Raw genomic sequence first — 24,097 nt, forward strand, 5'->3', positions numbered from 1 at the left:
GCTCAGAATGGGGAGGTGGGGGCTGTGAGAGACTTTAAAAACTAGTAGCTGATCTGAAAACCAAAGCCTATCTTTAAATGAGTTTTAAAGGAAACACATGAAACCCCTGACACAGTAACAGGTCAGAAAGGCTGTTTCAGCGCAGAACTCTCCAAACATAACACAACAAATGAGCTGGTTAGTGCTGTTCTGGAAGAGTCAGGATAGTTTTCTTGTAGCAGTGTCTGTGCCCAACCACAGTGCAAACCAGCCAGAGCCAACTCATCAAGTCATATAATCAGTGCAGGAGGATCAAAACACCTTCCTCAAACATCTCTGATGGAGGATTCTGCCTGTTGAATTAGCTGCTATGCTTCAATTTATTGTCTTTGATTACAGTCTTTTGTCTTCATCCGAACTAATTATGCCTAAATCAATGGTAACGGTAGATTTGGCATTGATTATCCCTGTAGATGCTCTCAACTTAAATTGTCCTTTTGCATACAGATAATTCCCTTGGCTATCTCCTGCCAGAGCATTGACACCTGAGTATTTATTTAACTAATTATTTTTATGCACATGTCATCACTGGCATTTGATATAAACTACAGGAATACAAACAACTTCTCTCTCCTATATTACCCAGAGACATCAGAAGATGGGCTCCCTTAGCAGTGATCTGCTGTCTAATATTCCACTAGGAAAGTGCACTGAAACAGGGCTGTGTTCACAAGAGCATGTTCCTCAGCCACAGACCCTGTACCAGACAAGGTGTCCAAGCAGATTATTTGTGGAGCTTTACCAGCATAAGACCAAATCTACTGAAGTAATAAACTGATATGTCCACATTTACCTTTCTGCAATGCCAACAGTTCAAAAAAGCTGGAAACTATCAATCAGGCTTTTTGGCATAATAAAAATACTTTTGCAGCTGCCTCTCCAATTGTCCGCCTCTCCAAGGCTTCCCTGGCCTGAAAGGAGATACTAGCTTCTGAAAGAGAAGCAAAGCCCACAGTGATCAGGGTGACAGTTGAGTCCATCTGCTGGCATAACTACCAGAAACGTCAAAAAAATGTAAAGGGATGTGTGGCATTTATGGGCATAACTGTTTTCTGTCTGTTCCACCTCTAGATTAGAAAAAAAAAAAAAAGTCACCTATTGGAAGCGAAAGGCTCCTGCATTATTGGAGAGAATTACAGTTGTCCACCTTTTTACTAATATAAAAGTCATCTAGGTCAAAAGTACCAGCTTGACTTTTCATAGAGAAAAGCATAACCAAACAGATGCAAAAAAATTTCTGACATTGGAAACTCAGAATGTAAAAATAGTCTCAAATAGTCCCCCTACATTTGAAAATTGTGTTTACTTCTGAGACAAACAGGATTAGTCTCAGTGACAGATTAATTTGCTTTTTGATACAGAAAAAATGCTCTGCAGGATGAACACAAACACTCGGTGGGCTCCAGGGGACTGCAGCAGTGCATTTCACCTCCAGGTCACTGGTTCAAATTCCATCTGGGGGTAGGGACTGAAAATTTTTTATGTCTAATGGTTGTTCAATGGTCCATGTGAAATGAGTTTTGTGGTTATGCCTTCACTCTGAGCAACACTACTGAGCATCTTAGCAGTGAGGCCAAGGACTGGGCAAGTGCGGTGAGCAGCGAACCCTCACGCTTCCTGAGAGCTTCCTTTCCATAAGGAAGGTCTGCTCTCGAGCTGGCTGTAATACAGTTGCTCAGTAACAAAACAGAGGCATTGGGGCTTATCAGCTCATTACCTGTCACCAGAATTAAATTTGTTCTAAGTGAATGTTCAAAGCAGCATTTATAACCCAACAGCACCTGTTAGAAACTAAGATCTGATTCAGTGGTTAATAGGCTGTTCCCCCGTAAAAGTTTCTCCTTTTTTCCTATTTGCAGATATTTGGATTTCTCTAAAGCCCCAAAGCCTGGGAGACTGCAGTTTTGGAGCATTTCCAGATGCACCAGACGAAACACATTGCACCTGGAAAGGTCAGCTGTGGGCAGATGGAAATAAGCAATAAGCCATTTTTCCTTTATGTAGTCCCACACCGCCAATAACACTGCCCAGAGGCCTCATTCTGTGCCTGATACGCATATTAAGTTACTTTTACTCCTGTGAGATAACACACTTACTGTATTTTAAAGGCAAAAGACTACTTGAGATTTTCCAAATTGGAAAACTGTTTTTAAGGCCAGAACTTGAGACACTTTGTCTTAGGGAGAAGACTACTGCTCTCGCAAAGGCCGCTCTGAGGACCTTAGCAAAATCACTAACCAAAGCATTGCAGCCAGACACCAAGAACAGCTGTGCTGAATGCCATGCTCTGGGGTGAAGGGAAGACACTGGAGAGGGAAGGCAGGGGGCTGCTGCTTGTTCCCACCTTTGGGGCCTCCTAAACCCAAGCAGCACATACCAATGTGACCTTCAAAGAACCAAGAGCTGCTTTGAAACTACTCTGACCGTTTTCTCCTACAAAGTGCGTCCTTTTCAGGATAGTCCAGCCATGCCTCTTCCCCCAATCTATGCACACAACATGGGAGAGGGGAGGAGAAAGGCAACATTGCACTTTGCCTGCGGTGAGTAGAGAAAGCAGCAAACTCACACGTTTGCCAGATCTTGCTGTAATAAAACAAACAGCAGATGGGGAAACGGTTCTTGCCCCAGCTACCCACCCATAACAATTTATAGGACCTGATTTGGGGGCATTAACCTGTACACGCAAAATGTGTCAGTTCTTATTATTCACCGTAAACATGTCATAAGCGTGGAAATATACCCAGCAAGGCTACTGAGGCTGGTATTGAAATAGTAAACAGCCCATTAAATAGAAGCAGTAAATACTCTAAAGCGCTGTAGATCTTGGTCAGTTAAAAAGCACTTGACAGGCTTTAAAATGGGAAAAATACTTGGCTCCCTTTAATCCTCTTCTTGCAATCCAACCTAACTTTGCACTGCAAGAAATTAAGGGGAAAAACAGGCGAGGTAAAATCCACACAAGGGCAGCAAATACACTAGCGCTTCAATAATGACTGGCTTCTAGAGCAAACACCAACGGTCAGCATGAAAAACAGGCTCCACTAAGAGACAAGAGAGGGATGAAACACAGGCAGGGGATACCTACGAGCACACATCCTTGTTCAGAACAAAGGTGTATCCAAGTCATTTCAGGGAGTAGAAACACTAAACAGAAGGCTCCGCTGGTGGCAACTGGTGATTTTGCACTGGAACACAGGACCACGTAGGAGGCAGAAACAAAGACAAGCCAACAAGACAGTGGGAAAAGAGGAAAAAAGCCCAACATATATAGAAATATGATCCCAAGAAAAGAACCAGAAAGAGAGCAAGAGCTTTTGGAGAGCTTCTGGGCTGCCAGAAGGAGGCTCAATGCAGCACTACAGAACTCTGCATTCCTTGTCCCACCACCCATTTCACACCTGAATGGATATAAACCCATAAAACCTTGATTTCTTTGGCTATCAAAAGGCTTAGGAGCATTCCTCATGTCTCAGAGGTACTAAGCTCGGGATGGGTGCAAAACAGAACCGCAAACCTGCTACGAATGTAAACAGTGCAGCTGATCCCTCCCGTATGATCCGCAGCGCTAACAAGGACACCAGACTGCCCGCTCTGTAGCTCTGGGAGCTGACGGACCTCCAGTCACAACAGCCACACAGAAGTAATATTAATTACTATTACTAATTAATTGCTACTTATAATAAATTATTATCACAGAAATAATAGTGAAGAGAGCCCAGAAGTCTTGATAGCACATCAAATCAAGCCTAGTAGATCAGGAAAACGCTGGTGCTGGGGATGTTCAGAGTGGGCTAAGCTTCACCCTACGCAGCGTTCCGTATCAGTGCACCGCTGGCACTGCCGTGGTGGTCCTGGGGCACTGATGCTGGTGCAAGTACCAGTGTTGCCAGACCAAAAGCAACACTTCTTATCAGTCCCAGATTCATATTAATAGGTACACTACAGAATCTAACACTTTATAGATGTATGCACTGCTTTTAACACCTGCATAACTAGTGAAAAGTTAGTTTACTTAGATTTTGAGTAGCAGGCTTATGTTCCAGCCCATAAAAATGACCTCACACTGAGTGACCGAGATATAATACTCTCTGTGTTATTTTAGCCTGATTTAAGCACACCTTTGTTTTTGTGAGGTTGAGATGTATGGTAAATCTGCCACACGGAACTGAGAAGTAAATTTTTCATTTCAAGGCTCCCCATCTGATATAAATAGCTTCTCTAAGGATTTGGCATCTAGTTCATAGGAAGATTTTTGCTAACGAGAGGGCACAAACATGTAATGCAGCTGCCCCTCTGTAAGCCAGTCTGTGGACTAGTGCAGACACTGGGACACGATGGGGACCTGTGTCTTACCACCGTAGAGGAAGTACCCGAACTGACTATTGTAGGGCTGAAACTCAGCTCTGTCTCACGGTAATTTACACTGCTATCAAGGATAGAAACCACACGCTTCTTTCTTTACCAAAGACCACAAAACCTCATTTACTCCCCTGATTGCGTTAGCCAATGTGAAACAAAGTAATTTTTAATAAAGTGTGCCATGGCAGAGAAAAATTGATACAATCACAGAGCCAGTATAATAGGATTTAATTCTGCTTCAGATGTGCTAGTTTTAATAAAAAAGGATTGAGCAAATCTAAAATAAATTACACTGAAAGGTCAGGCTTATTGCTTGTACAGTTATGTTAACTCTTCCACAGACATTTTTACAGACTGTATTTATGAGACCTTTTGATTTTCAGAAGAGGTATAAAATACGTCTGCAATTTTCCCATTATTTGCAGCAGTGTTTCTTCCACAAGTGTCATTTCTCAGTACTTCAATACAGATTTCTTTAACCGACATTTATAAAAAATGATGAGTTATTTATGGGGTGGTTTTGTTAAATTAGTGAAACTGTAATTCCCAACGGAAAGCTAAACCCAACTAGAAAAAAATTTTCGGGAATGATGATTCCCATTTGTGCGCCAGTGATGCTCGTGCCATTTATTCAATAGAAAGCAAATCAATTACTTATTTTTATATGTAGCTGAGGCGCCGATACTGTGAACTACTCAGAACAGACATGAATTGGAAAGAACTGTAAACACTGAATCTTATTACAAGGCTCTTATTAATATTACAGCAGCACCTAGAGACCCTAGCCAAGATCATAGCCCACTGCGCTCAGCGCGGTTGTAACACAGAGATAAATACCCATCCTAACCCTAAAGGAAATGCACAGCATAAACAGACCTCAGCAGTGGAGAGAAAGAGCAGAGAGACTGCAGAGGAAGGAGCGTGTTGCAGCCACAGAGGAGAGCTAGAAATGCGCGGCAGTGTCCCAGTTCGCAGTCCTGCGCAGCTATTCAAAGGTCCGCGCTGCTCTCCAGCCTTGCCAGGGCACAAAGACCCTACAAATCCTGCAGGCACAACCAGGGACCTTACAAGCACTCCAGCAAGTCGCAATTACACTGATTCCAGTCTTACAGGAGTTCTTGCCTTTGCCATGACTGCACAAGTCTTTTGCATGTGAACACAGATGTTCTCTGTTGTTTCTAGGTGTTTTTACCCAATTCAGGTGTATGTGAGACCTCACACTTGGAAAAGGAACTATCAGTTCTACATCAATCTTTAGATAGTATCTAGGCACAACAAGCTCAGTTCTCTATAGCCGCCACCAGAGAAATCCTGCTGGATTGTATCAAAGGAACTATTGGAAAGAACAGAAAATCCGGTGCACTGTTGTCTCTGTACCCACACTTTCAGGGAACCTAGGTACACGTCCATCAGCAGTGAGCATGGGCAAAGTGGGCTGGACCGTGTCATCATATTTAAAAGTAAAATTAAGAGTTGGGTTCACTGTGGAGTTCTGCTCAACACTCTTGACTGAGTTCAGAGTATCTCCAGTGGTAGGAGACTCCATGCAACCGCCACCGGCAGTGACAGGGTAACAAAGACCTGCCACAGCAGTCAAGGAGTCTTGGGTTTTAAGAATCACTTCAATTCCAAAACACTGATTTGCATTTCATTCTGATGAAATCAACAAGAAATGGTTGCCAGCCATTACTATCCAGGAGCAAAGGCGATACCTGCTTTTTGCGCAGCGCACAGAATTCAACCAGAAATCTGACTGCCCCATACCTAGGAACATCAGCACCTATTGCTTGAAATTAGAAAGGCACATCTTTGTTCTGTAGGCTACAATAATACAGTTTCTGTGGGTTGGCAGGGGAGATTCTGCAAAATACACATATCAAAGAGCTACACAGGCATAAACATTAGCTTCTTTGCACAGCCCGAGTTAGATGAATATGCAAAACAAAGGCATCCTGGGAACACCTGTGAAGCCCCTTGACAAACTCTGCTCAATTTTACCAACATTTCTGCTTTTGACAGCCAAAAAAATGTTGAGGTAGAGTGGTTCCCAGAGTACAAAATTCTGTGTTCAACAAATATAAATGACGGACAGAATATGTCCATTAAAAGAGCAGTGCTTGTGATACAGAAGAATTGTTTAGCTTTTGGGGCTTTCTGAAATACGGTCACGGAACAAGTCCAGAACCTGGCCAATGGCAGTAGGCACTGCACTGAAGGAGCAAAAGATGGTCTCAGCCACAACACAGTACCGTGAAGGTGATGAGGGAGGTCAAGTAGTACCAAAAACCTTCTAGAGAAGGCCAACAGCCCCTTTGGAAAGAACATCAAATGGCTCGGAGTGAACACATAACAGTAGTTTCGCTGCAGCCAGACTGAAGAAAAAAACAACATACAAGAGAAGTTAAGTGCGGTCTTTTTCTTTTGATGACTATTAGGTCACTAGTAAGTTATTGGAAGAGGATGTTGTCTTCATTTCTCCATTTGGAAAATACAGCAAACCTTAGAGATACCTCCTCAACTTTGCTTCAACAGGTAAAACATCTATCAAATTTTATAGATGAGTTTGCATACACCTTTTTCTTCTGATACCACTGACCCTGACAAGATATCGGTATCTGTTTCTGTCTATATAGGATAGCCGCAAACTACAGTCTTTGCCCAGTTACTGCTGCTGTGATTGATGTGAATCCTCTGATCTCCAGCAGGAATGTGGTCCCCATCTGACAAAACTGACTATCTTATTTTGTCTTTTATTTTAATGTCTCCTGCCAGCTGGGCTCTGCCTCCACTTGATCAAGGGTACTATGTCCTCAATCAACTCTTATCCTTGTCTTCCCCCCGCCCCCCCTCTACTTTTTAAAAGCAGTGGCCCAAATCCATGAAAGCAGTAAAAATATTATATTTTCTCAACTTTTGTTACTACAGCTAATTCCCAATGAGAACAATAATTTCTATAGCAACCCTCAAATGAAGGTCTCAAAGCTCTTTAAATCAAAAATAAATTATGTATGTAGACAAGCCAGCAATGCTGCTCATCTCTGGTTGTAGGCACCTTCCTTCATCCAAAAACAACACAGAAAAAACAAGTACGTAGTCCACTAACACAGCCTTAGCAAAGCTGTACTTTAGCACAAACCCATCCTGCTGCACTAATTAGAAAGCACTCTCTCCTCAGCTCTGCTGCACCTTGGCACACACAGGCAGGCTCTGAATGACAGGTGACTCACGTTGCTTCATCTAGTCCAGGCCACGAACATCTAGTTTTGAGCAAGGAATTCCACGACCACTCAAAACTCTTGGAATAACTTAGAATGTAATGGTTTCATTCCAATCCAGGAAAAAGATAGGACTATTTTCTATGTGGTATGTTAATAGGTGTTATTAGGTTCATATTACTTTTAGTTTCCTCCACTGACAAAGACTTTCTGACCGCTTTAAGACAGACCACAATCAACACTGCATTGAGCCCTTTGTGCAGAAAAGATGCTTATTTCTGAAGAGTGACACAGTCAGCCTATGTACAATATTCAGAAGCCAGATACACAGAGTGAGCTAAAGGTAAATATCAGATGGACTTTAGGCCACTAGAATAGCACCATATGTAATTTTCCAAAGAGTTTCGTATCTCAGAAAATAGCCATGCATAAGATCCTATTTGCTAATTCTTTTTCATTCCATCTACTACAACTCAGCAGCACTGTGCTCCTGTTTAGAGTGAATTATTCCCATAATCCCTGTTTTCTGCCTCTGCACCTAAGATTAACGCTGCTTACTGTGTACATGAAGCACACAAATGCTCATGGGGCTCTGCAAATGGCAAAAATGAAATGGTGGGCAATATGCAGCAAAGCATCTGATGCGGAGCTATGGGGATCAGCGTGAACATAGAGTCAGCAATACCCTGCTTAGGTAACATCTGACCCCAGAGAGCCCTTAGTACACACATTTAGTACACGTATTATCAGAGGAGTAAAATCAACATTGTTAGTTTTAAACACAAAGCAACTGGTGGCAACTGGTCAATACAGAAAGACCATTAGGGTCGGAGGTAGCTCTGCAGTAGGAAAATTTAAAAATTACCAATTCACAGAATACCATAAACCACCTTACAGCAAATCAAACTGATGTCTGAGTTCTACCTCCTGCCAGAGATTCAGTCTCCACATAAAACCATTATACCTGTCTTCCCAATTCAAATCAGCTCTATTATTTAAAGGAAACACTATCAGAAGAGAACAAGCTCTGCCACAGTGTACAGGACTTGGTGCTTTTAATATCAGAAAAAATGATTGTGTAACCATGTTCTGGTTTTCAGTTGGTTTTGGCTGATTTCTTACTTGACCATCAAGCTGCTACTCGTAATGATCCATGAAAGGCAACAGCCCTACTCACCTGTTGGCATGTGAGGGTCATTCTCCCCACCTGGTAGGAGTCCAGGTGATGGTAAGGATACCCTCATACCTCTGATGGGCAGTTGGCTGCTCTCCAACACCATTGGCAGGAAGGCATCTGCACTTCAGAGCGAGATCAATAGCCTACCTTAACAGTCTCCACCGCTAGTTGACTTTCCCAGTCTCATAGCTACAGCATTTTAAGTGATTGTGGAAATAGTCATCTCCTTCAGCCAATATCAAGTTGAGATATCGTTGTCCATAAGGTGAGCAAGAGCCAGAAATGGGCACTGAACTACTGCATCAGCACAGTGTGGTCATGGCTCTACCAGCACCTGTAATTGAGAAAATTTACACAAAAGGCACAAAACCACAGTTAAAAGGATTGTATGCAAGATAACTTCCCACTTTTCAACCAAACCCAGAGAAGATCGGATGGGCATCAGGACCTGTGATCAGAGAGCAAACCCTTAACTCCAGGTTTCTGAATAAACTTCTAAAATGGGACACCTGTCAGTCAGCATTTTAAGAAAATCTTATCAGCATCCAAGAAATAAAATTATTCTTGTGTTTCTGATTCCGCCTAAGGTTCACTACAAATTAATTTGCAGCTCAATAAACTTATGACATGTTTTCATGTTATAAAAACAAAGGCAAAAACTTATTTATTCACTTTTTAACTCATACATCCCAAATCAATAATTGCACCTATTGATCGATGACATAAATTCAAAACATTCATTTACATTGAGTACTGTAACATAATAAGAAGGCAACAACTGAATTTGTTGAAATTGATTTTCCTTTTGTTTCCAAGAGAAAATCTTCAGGCCCATAGAATAATAAGATGCAGTGCATGGAACAGTTAATTATCAATGAGTATCACAAACAGCTAAAATTAGATTTCTTTTTGAATATGGAAAGAAAAAGTTGACTCTCCAGGGCTGATGTTTAAGCAAAAGATATTTCTTGTACTTCTTCCACATTCAAGCAATGTGAACCATGGAAAGGTGAATTTCAGCATGTACTAAAATCACTTTATAACATAAATAAGTAAAATTATTTCAGAGATATGTTCCTACAGAAGCTATAAAGTAATGCTGACACATTTTGTATTGAAAGGGCAGTATTTATTTATTTATTTTAAATCCCAGCAACATAATTTTAGTAGTAAGTCACTGAAGCAAAACCCTGTGGCACAAAGTGATGCTGCTTTTTGTGGTGCAGAGGGGTCTTCAAGCAGCGACTGAATGCACGCAAATACAGTCAGCACAGTCCTGCACGCTGGCTCAGAACTGCTCAGAGTATGGCACTCAGTGCCACATCAGCTAATAATTTTGCTTAAACTTTGATGGAGGCCTTTTAAGTTGAACATAATGCAATTTTTGGACAGGAAGGCCTACCCAAATCCCTTCTCGTGCGGTAACTAGCCAGCCAGCCAAGAACTCTGCAGGTACCTCTGGTAAGGACTGGCAAACTCTGAGGAGAGAGCTGGACTATAGCCTCGTCGAGACAAAAATTGAGCCATTGCAGAGAGCACCTCAGCACTGCCACACCACCGGCCACATCCACATGCAAAGGCAGCAGCCCCATCCTCAGATTTCCTCCTTTCAGGTCCACCACTGACACTGGGGGTCTGAATGGGTAAAAGCAGGAGAGCGCTGCAAACGGGGAAAGCAAGAGAGGAGAAGAGCCTAGTGCTGTCTTCACAAGCTACATGCACAGCTCCAGTTCCTTTGGCGGTAACTCCACTCACCTGGGAGCAAATTACAGCGGCTTTACTTTACATTTCGGTTTGCTACCAATAAAAATAGACAGATTTGGCCATCAATCTCCAGTTAATTATACAGAGTTTCCCTGCCCAGCTCTCACCCCAGCCTGGCATGGGCCATTGTTTCCAAGATTTAACGTTTTCCCTCTGCGTTTCAAATGTCAGAGGAGGGGCCTGCTGCAAGAGCAGCATTTCCACAGTAACTGGGGGTTGCGCCAAGACACCCAATCTGTTAATTTGGACAGGTTTCCAAGGAGCCTCCTCATGAAAATATCCACGATGCCAACTGACCCAGCAGGATTTGAAATAAGGCCTAGAAGCAAAGGCTTCCTCTCAACTAAAAGCCGCATTTTTATTAAGCGCATCACGCACACCTGTGCATCTTTCTGCTCCTTACAGGGACCTGACCACCCTTCTATCCAAATACCAACCAATATTTGAAGCAGGTTAGTGTAATAACTCACAACTCCTCGTCTCTTCTCCGTTTGCCAGCCTCGCAAGCACAGCTCAGCGCGCAGCGGCACAGCTTGGCGTCAGGCTCCAGGACCGGCCCAACTCAGTGTCCTGAGAGGCCACGCAGGCTCCACGCGGAGGGTGACAAATGCCTCCGAGGGGGGTTTGTAACCCCCAGCCAGAGGCGTGTGTAACCGGTGGCGGCCTCACACGGGCTGCAGGGCAGGAGGGAAGACCAGACAAGCGACAGCCTCCTTTGTGTACTTTGCGCCCTTTGTACACTCAGTACAAGGTACTGAATGAAAATAGTAATCCACATATTTGAAATCCTATGGGGCACGCAAGGTTTCCAAGCCCATGAATGGCCTTGTTCAGCTCCAGGACAAGGAGGGAAAGCAAGTGCCATAGGCACGAGTGCCGCCTCAAGACAGAAGGGGCAGCCACTGGCCCAGAGGCTTCTCCTGCCACCCAGAGAAGAAACTAGGCAGGCACAAGCCACATCAGGTTAAGCTTTTTTGAGAGTAGCTGCCTGAAAGAGGGGGAGGTGGTGCAGAGTAGGCAGGGGAACACACGCACGCTCGTACCGACAGCCAGGCTAAGAGGTCCCCTGCAGTGTTGGGGCTCCTGAAGCAGACATTGTCCCACACCTTCACCCAGGGTTACACCACACCCAGCTGAAACAGCCTGCTAAATCCAACACAAACACCCACAAAGCATAGTTGGAAATATCTAACTGGTCAGTCGCATCAACTAAATCAGGTTATCAGTGCTCTGGTTTGATACTGCTGAACCAAAGATATTAATACATTTACCAATACATTGAGTTAGGCCTCCAATTAGTTGATACTGAAATTCTCAAACTAGGAGAGTGTCTGCAAAAGGTGTCTCAAAATCCCTAGTGAGCAGCTATTCTTTTCCGAAGAGGACAAGAGCACTTCACTCACAGTACCTATTCACATATTTTGACTAAATAAGAACTAAGATTCAATATCAATGAAGAACTGAAAATTAACGTCCATTTTTCTATGCTGTTATCATGCCTACTACCGTGGAACGTAAGTTCATTTAACAAAGCATTAGTCAATGAAAATATATTTCAGCAGAAAAAAATTGTCATTAGCAAAGTTGTCAACATTTTATCCATACATACATAAAGGAAACAATTATTCACACAGATAAATATGGAAATAAAGTTTATGATTTACCAATGTCTATCTACTATATTACTGACTTTACTGTAAGACAGTAATATTTTATAGCCACTTCCTCAAGGTGAATGACTATTAAAAATTTGAAATAGTCAATTTCTTCAAGAACCCTAAACTGTAATGAGTTACTACTTGAACAAAATGCTGTATTATATTTATTTAGAAGTGAGGACTGACTGCTAACAGCATGGATATATCCTTGGAATTTTGTAAAAGTTCCACAAGATTCATAAACCACCAGTGTGCAACACAGTTTGCACTATCTTCGCAAAATCTCAACAATTTTATGAGTGTAAGGACTACCGTCCTTAGTATTATTTTAATAATTTGGAATACTCAGTAGTCAATACACTTTCTTCTTTTCCTAAGCAGAAATGACAAAATAAAGGCAAAAACCCAACCAAAACAAACAAAAAAAAAAAACCCTGAAGGAATGAAGACATGAGAAGCAAGGTATCTAGAAATTCAGGTGGCACTAAGAAAATGTGAAAGCAACAGTTCTAAGGAAAGAGAAGTAACGGAAGCCTTACTGGACTCTAAACCCTCACTGTGAAGCAGTCTCCCGAGGAATATCTACCTGTTAAGCTAGAGAAAGAAGACACACAACAAATGCCATTTACCAAACTGCTGAGTGGAATTGAAGATTTGGTGGCCTTCAGCAGTGTCCACCTAATTAACAAATAAGAAGATAAATGAAGATGACTTTTCAGCCTGTTCTCTTATGACAAGAAATTGCCATGAAGAAATAAAAAGGCCTGTTTCCTGAAAAAGGTGTCTATAGCCTGACCTTCCCAAAACCACTGAATGCATACAGCAAGAGCGATCATCACATGCCAATACCAAACTCCACCACAAACCCCACAGCTACTGCGTAGCTCTGCAGGCAGGATCACTGCTCCCATTAGAAGTTCTGATGTTTGAACAGAGCATCTTCTCCGGAAGAGTTGGCAAGTACTGCCAATCTTGAAAACAGGACTTCAGAGCTGGTAGACTGCCACAGCGAATATGTAGGAAGCAAGAACTAGCTATGGGGTCACGCTCAGCCTGGCACTAAGCAAAGCTGTCTGGAAGAACTACGGTTCTTACAGTGAACCCAGCAATTGTTTCGGCCTGCTACTGAGGACATGGTAAGGCGACCCATGTCTCTATTCCCAGCTCCTTCATTCCTGGTCTAGGTGCCTCACCTGAAAAAGAGCGAGGTCAATCAAAAGTCAACATGAAGCAGACAGAATTGTTACCAGCCAATGCCAGGACAAACTGGTCTCCTGGAGCTCCTTACCATCTCTCCTTTTTTCTAGGGGGTCATCCTGAGAGAAAAAGTGGAAACTGAGCATTCATTTAGGACACGTACCTCTCCAGGCAGAATATCTGGCCTGTCTACTAGTGATCAACAGTTGCAATGACAAAACTCCTGGTCCCTACCATTCTGTGTCTCCTACACTTAAGCTCCAAAGTGTTTTATTTTAGTAACACACCAGACGTATGGAATAACAGAAAAAAAGTAATATGCTTTAACACAGGATCAACATACATCCTATCATACCATACTAAGAGATAACACAGGCAAGGCTGTCACAAAAATACAGGCACTACTAGTAATTTATTTTAGATTATAGGAAACTAGAAAGTTTGAAAGCAGATGTGGAACAGCCGCACACACCCCCTTACATTCAGCCACCATAGCCTGAAGGTTATGAGGGGTACAGGAGCAATGATATTTTGAACAGTATCCAAGTGCACCGGCCCATCTGTACCAGAAGCATAATTACCAGAAAACATCAGGTTCGTATTAATTTTTATTTTCATATATGTACACCTTAAGAAACAAATCTCAATCTGAAAAAGTTCAGGAGTTATCTTTCAACAACACAACGTAGACATACCTTTGAGGCAGCAAATATTATCCTATTAAGGCTCTTACAAAAGGATCGATATCATGCAAATGCAATTAAAGAGTACATTACATTTCAAAATATGCAAACCAAGTTCAACTTTAAGTCTTTCAGAAAAAGAACATATCAAACATTGTAACTGTGACCCACCAAAGCATTTACATACATGCTTGAAGCTAAGTACACGGACTAGGTAAACTTAAGTAAAATGTAACAACTGTCAAGCTATCTTAACCAGATCAGAACTACAGTCAGTGATGAATCCCTTCCAGCATCACAAGTGCCAACGTCTGTACCAACCGTGTCATTTTACATTCACATAAACCGCTGCTGACTGCAAAATTCCATATGCTTTTTCAACCTGTAAGGCCCACGTTTTTTAGCTTTGGCATCAATTTGTGATCACTCGAAGTACTTAATCCTTCCACTGAACCTGGGGAAGAGGCATGCACAGAGAGCGCCTGTATTATAGCAGTGAACAGCAGGAACTGCAGGAGGTGCATAACGGAAGTTGCTTCCATCACGCATTTAGAAATATTCCGATTTATTTCCATATACCGTACCCCTTGCTTATGATATCAAAGAGTGAAAGCTGGATTTTTTTTTTTAAACCGTAACCAGCATTAGCACTAAATCAACCAAGCAATGCTAATCTACAAGAAAAAATTCTTACTTAATATTTTAGTATTGTAATGCTACTTGTGCAAACATTATCTAAAGATGGTCTAATATTACCAGCAGGGAGAAAGCTTCATTCCTTCTCTATGCCTTTATAACAAATTGAAACTAAATATAATGAAGATAGTCAGCTGTGTGACTTTATTGTCATCACTAACATAACTCAAAAATAAAAGGACTGGTAATTTGAAAGCAATGAATGTGAAAAGAAAAAGAACCCAACTCTTGCAACCTCTCCCAGAATGATACGTGCACTGCCTGATGTGTGAAAGGTGCTAGATGACTGCTTTTTCTTTCAAGCCTAATGCTAACACAATCAAATTTCGGTTGTCTACTCAAAGGAAACAGTAAATTATTTTCAAAATTTTATAACATGTAATTTTTTGCAACTATCAGATTGCCTAAAGGTCCGACTTCTGAGGAGTTTCGTATCACATTACATTCAGTGCTTACAAATGTCTTACAAACGGTATTCCTCACCTAAGAAAACAGTAGTTAAAACTAGGAAGATTCCTTTAATTAGTCCATCTAATTTTGAGTCACAGCAGCATATCATTTAGATACTGCTAGGCACATACTGCATGTATATCTGCAACTAGAAGAACAAAGAAGGCAAAGAAAGATCCGTGTTACTTTAAACCTGACCAGCAGCTGTTAGCAATTTTCTTTAGTTCTCGCTGTGGGGCATGATGGATGGGAAGACTCAATATGCTGAGGAACTAGTATATAGTGTACAAGTGCTCTCAAGGACTGTTGTTCAACAGCACGTCCAGTTTAACTAGGAACTACAGACTGCAAGAGATAACAGATAGCTCCTGGGAGCATCTATCATTCTTCAGAGAAGCTGCCTGATGGACAGGATAATATCTGGAAGAACAATTGCATGATCTTTTGCTATATAGCTAGTATATCACGTCATTGAATGAGAAGAAAAGTGAACATTAAACCAAGTGGTAACTCAAACCAAGAAATCTGCATAAGAAGAATAAGTTGAGATATTACCATTTTAAGACTTGCCATACACTTTGCAACACAGAGAAACTGGATATACGAAAACATGCAAGTCAAACAAAGCTAATCTACAACAAACAAAACCAGAATACAGTTATTTCAAGAATTAAAACATTAAAATATTCGCCCACTGCTAAACAGGAGCAAAGGAATAAGGACTAGAACTAGTCGTGTAAATTCAGTAAAAATTCAATTGGCTCTTCCAGCCTTTATTTCCCTCCTCTTTTTACTTGGTTTTAAAATTTCAGGCAATAAACTTACTGAGTGAGACGGGAGTCGAAAAGAAAATGTAAATAAGGCATCTTTCTCTCTCTATTAATAGCAATGCTCCAGGGATTTGTGATTATATATGTATGTAGCTGCACGGCCTTCTTCCAGGCTATAATTACACAGGATGTCCTTCTCCCAAGGATAAAGCAGGATGTCAACTATTCCAACACCAAAAATATTATTTGAAAAGACATCCTTCTTTTCTGAGCAGACCTATCCTATCTGGGTTGCATACTCATTTAAAAGCATGCACTTACACCCATCGCTAACCTTCTGGCTGAAAGTTGTGCCCCATCACCATTACATGTAGCTCTCGACTCATCAGGTGAATCTTAACAGATGAACACCCTTTTTTACACTACAAGTCTTCGAAATAAAAGCCCAGTGAAATAATTAATAACTTGGTCCCCAAACAAAAGCTCCATTCCAATATACAAGATCAAATTATTAATCTTTCAAAACGCTCAACCAAGCCATCACATCCATTTTGCCCCAAACCTTAAACACAGACTATCAAGAAAGGCTGGAAATTACTCATTCATCTTACAGAGATTAACCCCAGAAAACTTCAAAGACATTCCAATATATTTTAAATGACACAAGAGAATATGAGTAGAACTCCATCCTAAGACTCAAGAACTTTTTTTTTATAAAGTCCTGAATTTTACGAATACAGAAGGTAGCCAATGCAAAAAGCATGAAATACAAAGATTTTAAAGAGGTTTTTTCATCTCAAAACACCTCAAACCACAGAAGGAAGCAAACTGCACGAGAAGAAATTTACAAGTAGTCTTCAAGGGAAGTACCATGTAAAGCACACTGCATTAATCTAGACTTGACATTATGAGGGCATGTCTCACTGTAGCAAGGTCCATACTAAACACCAGATCAGAGACAGAAGATTAAAGTAAAACATTAGATGTCACAGTCACTGTTCTACTGATCTGGGAAAGGCAGAGACTCCAAGGTGAGCAGAAACTATGAACCTGCTTAATAAAGGCCATCCTTGCAACGTCAAAAAAATCATACATCCAACACTTTCATCCCTTCATTAAAATAGAAACACTGAAAAGGAGCACTCCATAACATATCCCCATTGCTTCTGACTGACATGTGAATCAAAGGTAAAAGCGGAGAGTTAGCAGAGATAATTAGAGCAACAAAGATCTTTTGGCACAAGGCAGCAGAGCCGAGAAGCCTACCAACCAGAAAATGAATTATTTTGTTTGTTACTTAAAAAGAAGCTGAAGAAGTTGACTACTTCAGTTTATTAGGCGTAGAAAAGTTTTCATCTAGAGGTCATTCTGAAAAACACCTCATCCTGTCTTTAAGCATGTATGAAGCCCACCAGAAACCAGTGATAAAGAAGAAAAGAAACAAATGTATAAGTATTTGCTGGCTTCCCTTCTGAACATTTCAGAGAAAAACGTCAATTTAATGCTGACAGCAACCAAGGATGTCAGTCTAATTAGATTTTTTTGTTCTGTCATGCTCCTGATCCTATCTAAGTACTCCTCTGAAAAAAAAAAAATCTGATCGATGATGAAGGCACAATTATACAAACCTTAACATTCACTCTAACTGTAGCTACGCGAAAAAGGGAGAGAGGGTAGGGAAAACAAAAGTGAAGTATATTTCTCTTCAAATAATTAAGTCAGTTTATTTTCCAACAGCCATATAAATTTAAAATATGAAACAACAATAATACAGCTATAGAATCTAGGTTTTCTTTCAAAGCAGCAGCATATAAAACATATAAAAGCTAAAATCTCAGCACAAGCTTCAAAAAAACAAGGACTGAGTGAACTTTGCTGAAGACATGAAACTCACAAAATACAGTACACAAAAATACTGGAATGCGTAAGATATAAAGCTACACATTTTAGGTAAAGAGAGACATTGTAAAGTATACAAAATTTGCAAAATTAAACCATGGGATTTGGGGGAGAGTACCATGAATACAAAGAAGTTGGCAATTAATATTTGTAGCTGGAGAGAAGAAAGTGGCAGTTTTACATTCAGCATTCAGTTTTCATGTTTACGACTTCACTTTCTTAGCATCCTTTTTTCCAGAGTTCTCAGAAGCCAAATCTGCTTTTCTCTTCTGTGACTAAAAAAGGGGAAAAATATTTTATAAATTCAACAAAATGGTGGCTTTATTAAAAAAAAAATTGACTAACTATTCAGAAAAAAGATAAGTGACTCTAATGTATTACGTACTTCAATTCAGCTTTGTGAGATACAATGGAAGGGCAAACAAAAATCCCAGATTTAGACACTTAATTCTGCTGCCCTTTTTCTCCTCTTGAAATCATTACGTGGTCTCAGTGATAGAGGTACCACACATACCATGAACTGGATGAAGGGACCTTGACTTATATGCAATTCTGTTCTAAAGATGGCAACTCTTTGAAAAAAAAGCAGCGCTTCTTAACATTTCTTCTTCCAGAAACTATTATGTAGGGGAGGAACAACAATCTGAGATTAAAGCAAACATATGGTGTAAATCTGTAGGTTGAAAGAGGGCAGTGCTACGTTTTCTTAAAAAGAGTCTTGCTCTGCTACTTAAACAAGACTTCTTAAAAAAAAAAAAAGCCCCAAAATACTATGAATTGGGAACACCTATGTAAAATCTAGGAGACCTGTGAACAGGCAAGTATTTCAGTTTAATCTCTCAACTAATGGTTTATACTAAAACAACCAGTGGCTACAATCATCTTTCTCATTGCCTAACAAAATATATTTGAATTCCACCCCACTAGAAGTAAAGTGCTGCTAAACATACTGCTGTAACTTTTGCTCCTCTCTTCTTCTTTTCAGCTCGCTCTTTTTCCTCAATTTCCATATTTTCTTTTTCTATTAATGATATGAGAGTATTGCAGCGCCTCTGAAACTCCTAAGGAAACAGAAAACATCAAATACTCTAAATAAATTATACAAATTCCCTCATTTGCATAAATATGGTCAAAATTCTTGCATTCCAAAATACTGAAGTTTTCCAAAATATGTTTAATATTCATGTACTAATAAGATTGGTTTAGTCATTGTTCATCATCTTACCTTACTGCAATCTTCGTTATAAATGGAGAGATTTACTGAAACATTTGACTTCCTGACAAGGAGTTTTCAGGATTGTGTGTATCTTCCAAACTGACACCCCAAAAGACTGATCTGATCTTTCATCTTGTTTAAATGAAGCACATTATAGCCTGCCAGCATTCTATGCCAGATTTTAAGAAAAGAGGTTTTCAAGTGTATCTTTAAAGTAGAGAGAAAAGGAATCAAAGCTATCTTAAGCAATACTTTTCTGAGGCACGCAGACCAGATTTTTTGTGGAGCTCCAAACTGGCAAAAATCAATCCAGTCTTAAATCATGAACCCACTGTAGTATTTTTAGTCAAACAGCACCCAAAAGGCAGCAGGCCCTAAATGCTTTTAGCATCGAGGCTTCCAAGTCATCTGAAAGGGATCAAGATTAAATGCCATAAGGTCATCTATACTTTAAGAAGTATTTCCAATGCAACTCTAAAAGTATCTGCATTGCAGTTAATAACAGTTGACCTGGTTAACAGAACTCATTTGACTTGGGCAGTTTCTTGTATCGCACCTCAAAAAAAAAAAAAATCTCTCCAATACGTAATAGCACTCGTTTTTACTATAATTATTCGATATGTTCTATGCACATTGAGAACAGTGATTCTATGGGCTTTTCTTTCCACCTCAAAGCAGGAAGCTTTCTTCTGAGAGGAAAAAAGGTGGTAAAATGCATCTTATCTGTATTAAATTCAATGAAGCAATTTTTGAACAGCAAGCTATCCTAAAACTACGTAGTAGCATCAATCTTCACCTACAACTGGTCTATTTATTTGCAATGAAGTAAACAGGTGACCTTTTTGCCCAGGAATTAGTCCTTATTTTCTCAGCATCTGTAACCTGTACGTTGCCTCAGCCATTACGTTAGGTGATGGAAGACAGTGCATCCTGCACGCTTTCTTGAAACATTCTGAAACAGTCAAGTCTGTGACTCATCTTTCAGACTTAATACTCTCAAGCTTAACCACATTCCTTAGGTTCTATAGTTTCCACAGATTTGTCTACGAAGGGGGCTCCATGGCCTTGGGTGAAAGCTGCGTAATTCAGAACGGACACAGAGAATCCTTCCACCACATGAGATATTTTTACCGGAGGGGAGGTGGGGGGAATTTCTTTGGGACATTTTTCTTTACAACTCCCTACTGAAAAATGTTCCAGTCTCATGCATGTAGTTTTGCAAAAAAAAAAAAAAAAAAAAAAGTATGATAATGAGTCATTTCTACCACATCCATGTAAAGGTAACGCCACACCCCGCAGTACGGGTTCAACCATAAATTTGGGTACCACACTTGTTGTGCCATGGAATGTGACAGTCCTGCTGGAGCCAAAATACTCTCGCTTCAACCAATAAAAACCCTCAAATTCCACTCACACAACAGTTTTTAGATAAAAAGGCAACAAGTCTGAGAAAACTTGAGTGCAAGCCCTCCCAACAGACACTGCATCCCCAAACGTAGGACAAAGAGCCTCTGTCCCAAAACCTACACACTATTGTTGAATATAGAGATGATCAAAAGTAAAAGACAGAAGTAGAAAGACGATTATCAATATGTCAGAAGCATTTTACATCATTTAGAGTTGTGTACATTGCACTGACTTAGGAGCTGTAGGTAAAGACCGATGACAAGCTGCTCCATAATAACAATCAGCTCAATCTTTTCTAGTATGTGAGAAACTGGTTTGTGCTAAATTCAAGACAACCAATTAATCAGAAAGGACTAAGAAATAACCTTGATGCATTTGCTTAAGGCACTAAGAAAAATATTCCTCTTTCCTGGGGAAAAATGCTTGCATAAATACATACATTTATTGAAGTGTACAAGTTCATGGTTAAGACTTTCCAGAAGGACTACTACCCCAGAACACCACGCTGTGGACAGAGGATGGACTCAAAAACAATATTCTCTGGAGAACCACAGAAGCAGCTGACAGTAAGATGTGACATGCACACAGGTTTCTTCTACACCTACCATCAGAAAGAATCTGCATAATAAATCCTGCACTGAGCTACTGAAATTTCAGTATGGACTGATTTTATTACTATAAAAATACACTTAAGAGTTTAAAATGCCTTGCACCTTTAGAGATGAGATTTTATTCAGTGTGCCCTGATACTTTTCTCTTTAGGATGGAAAGAGATAAGCTGTACTTTGCTTACCCCTTCATAGATATAAAGACTAGTATTGCAATAAATAAGATGGGAGCACTGAACCATCACCTTCTGCATGACTGAAGGCAGAGATGCTGAGTTGGGAGTGATAGTAGTCCTAAGCTCTGTCAGTGGGCCTGTATATTCCTGTATTTACAAAGGAGTCATTTGTCTTATCCTGGGTAAGGTTTGCAGAAAGGTAAAAGAGAATATGTGTAATTTATAACTTCAGCAAACAGACACATGATTCACTGCTGCCATGATATTTTGCATTCTTCCTGCATGGACAGAAATAAAGGAACTAAACTTAAACATTTAAACCTGCATGCCTAGTTAAAAAAAAAAACCACAAACCTACAATTTTAGGCACTCTCAATCTCTTTGAAACTTACATTTTGGGTAAACCATCTGGTTTTGGAATAAATAAATGAAGCAGAATTTTTGTTTCCCAAAGAGAAATCTTCAGAGGGAGAAGGAACAGAAATAAGAACATGGAAGATAAATTAGCTGTTTATATGGAATTCAAGAGACATCTAGTGGTTAGTAGAACACAAAGTTTTCTCGAAGAGCCTGGTAAATTCTTTTCAGAATGATGCTGCCCTTTCTGTCTTGTTTCATACCAGTTTGAATGTAATAAAGGGTAATTTTGAGATCACACGTGAATTTCAGTATTCTAGGAAGTTTTATCCACTTTCACTGAACTTACTGTTTACCACCTATAAAGATTTGTATTTATATTTGGCTCATTATTCTTATCAAGTGACTTTCCAGCACATGTCTTCATAAAAATTACCAAGCTAGTGCAAAATGGACCCATAGAAATTAATACTTCCACAAATGTCAGGATATTTGAATACATTAAATATATCCATGACTGGCAATTATAAACTCCTAAACCATACATATCGTGACAATTTAAAACATTTAAGAAAATTAAATGCACAGTGAAAGACTACTTCAGCTTTGTATTTTCATACTATTCTTTTTCAATGGTGTAATAGCAGAAAAACTAAAAATATTCATATTAATGGATAGAATTTTAAGAGAAAACATAGTGAATCTTTTGGTGTATATTCTCAGCGCCTCAAGTTCAGCATTAGACACCACAGCACATATTTCTACACTTTAGCAAATGATTTCTATCCCCTTTAAAAAGACAATTATACTGAACACAAGGATCTGCAGGAAGATTTAAACTATTTAACTCTACCCCTGATTTAACTATACATCAACTTATATTAAATGTTGAGCTACATTTTTAATTTTTAGTATCCACTTCTATGATTTACTTAAATGGATTCCTCCACAGACAAAAGAAACTTCATAATAGACTAAATATTGTAGGTTTCCCTCTTTATGGACATAGTTTTAAAATCCAGTGTTCTTCACACAGACATTTTAGCAAGTAAAGGTTGTAATGCTTTTTAATTAAGGGCTAACTGCTGCACTATCACAAACGCTTTAATTGCTGAAATATCAGGTAGAAATTTTATTGCATAATTATAAGTAGCACTAGGAAAAGCAAGTATTCCCACCTGTTCAAATACACATTTTAAATGTTTTATTTATTCGTAGTACAACACCCAGAACTCTGAAAGAACATTTTATAAACAAATCCTAAGGCCAGGAAATAAAGACAGTAAACAATAAGGCACAGTGGTTCTGCAATTGCTGAACTAAACTACTAAAAAAAGATCCAAGTTTGTATACAAAATGAGATGTAAGTTACATGACTGCAGCACAGCATTTATTTAGAAATTTGCTTACAAGGCAATAGGGAGAATCTATGACAGCTGTGTAAGGGACAACGTCCTCCACTCTTTTGTATCACACTTCAGCTCTCGCTCATCACAAGCGAGTAAGATGAAGTTATTTCCAGTATTATAAAAATAATTTGTAAGTACATTTTTCCCATATAAACACATTCACATGAAAATGCACGTGTGTGTTTCGTACATAAGGTGCACAGACTTACAAATTTTACTCATAAGAAAAAGGAACTGAATCAGGCAAGATTGGAGCAAAAGTTCCAGGGCAGAGCTAACGACTCTTTATCATTAAGAGAGTCCCATATTTTGAGGTTGGTACCTACATAGCTCATTATTTGCAACCAGCAAAGCTTCTGTTAGTATTATCACTTCCCACTTAATGACTAAATTAAAAAAGAATGGCTCTGCTCTTCGGACAAAGGAAAAAAAAACAGCTAAAATTAAAATTCAGAGCACAAGTCTACTTGCCATCAAACTTGTTTTATATTCTTTAAGTATGAACAAAATCTTTAGAAAAGTACAACTAAAAATATTTGAGCACTTGCACGTGCTAATCCTTTTTCACAACTACAAAGTGTATTTTAAAACAATTGTTTCAATGATTAATTCTTACGTGAATCACTAAATTTCCTCATGCTTTTAGAAATTAAAGTACCTATATTAGAAAAGCTGTTCTTTTCTCCCAGTATGTAATTCAGATGTTTTCAGCCTTTAATATTATCCAATAATTCTCAAAAGCAAGTCGTATTTTAAGAGACGTTGTTTGGTAAAACTTTTAGTTTGCAATAAAGGTAACAAGGATATTTGTAAGGATAGTCTACCTCTGCATTAATCCCTTTGGGTGACATGGGACTTCAGCTTGGCAGGTTTTCTGATCTGTTTGTTTCAGCTACATTCTGTTTGCTGTACTAAGGGAAAAGGTCATTTTATTATAAACTAGAAATGAGAACAAACCCCGAAGTTATTCTTTCAGCACTTGTTTCCTAGACTTCAATATTCTGGCACAAATGCAAA

General features: G+C 39.7%; 1 protein-coding gene across 2 annotated transcripts in view; it reads right to left on the bottom strand.

The window, feature by feature from the left end:
- Positions 1-13,999: 13,999 nt before the first annotated feature.
- SMARCA1 (SNF2 related chromatin remodeling ATPase 1) overlaps positions 14,000-24,097 on the bottom strand; it is a 37,639-nt gene continuing 27,541 nt past the window's right edge. For both annotated transcript variants that reach the window (XM_075107185.1, XM_075107186.1), the window contains 2 exons: positions 18,858-18,968; positions 14,000-18,182 (listed from right to left, as the gene is read on the bottom strand). In XM_075107185.1, the coding sequence (XP_074963286.1) occupies positions 18,111-18,182; positions 18,858-18,968 (183 nt within the window). In that variant the 3' untranslated portion in view covers positions 14,000-18,110. The remainder of the gene's footprint in view (positions 18,183-18,857; positions 18,969-24,097) is intronic.

This window comes from Phalacrocorax aristotelis, chromosome 11 (genome assembly GCF_949628215.1).
Source record: "Phalacrocorax aristotelis chromosome 11, bGulAri2.1, whole genome shotgun sequence".
Taxonomy (NCBI): Eukaryota; Metazoa; Chordata; class Aves; order Suliformes; family Phalacrocoracidae; genus Phalacrocorax; species Phalacrocorax aristotelis.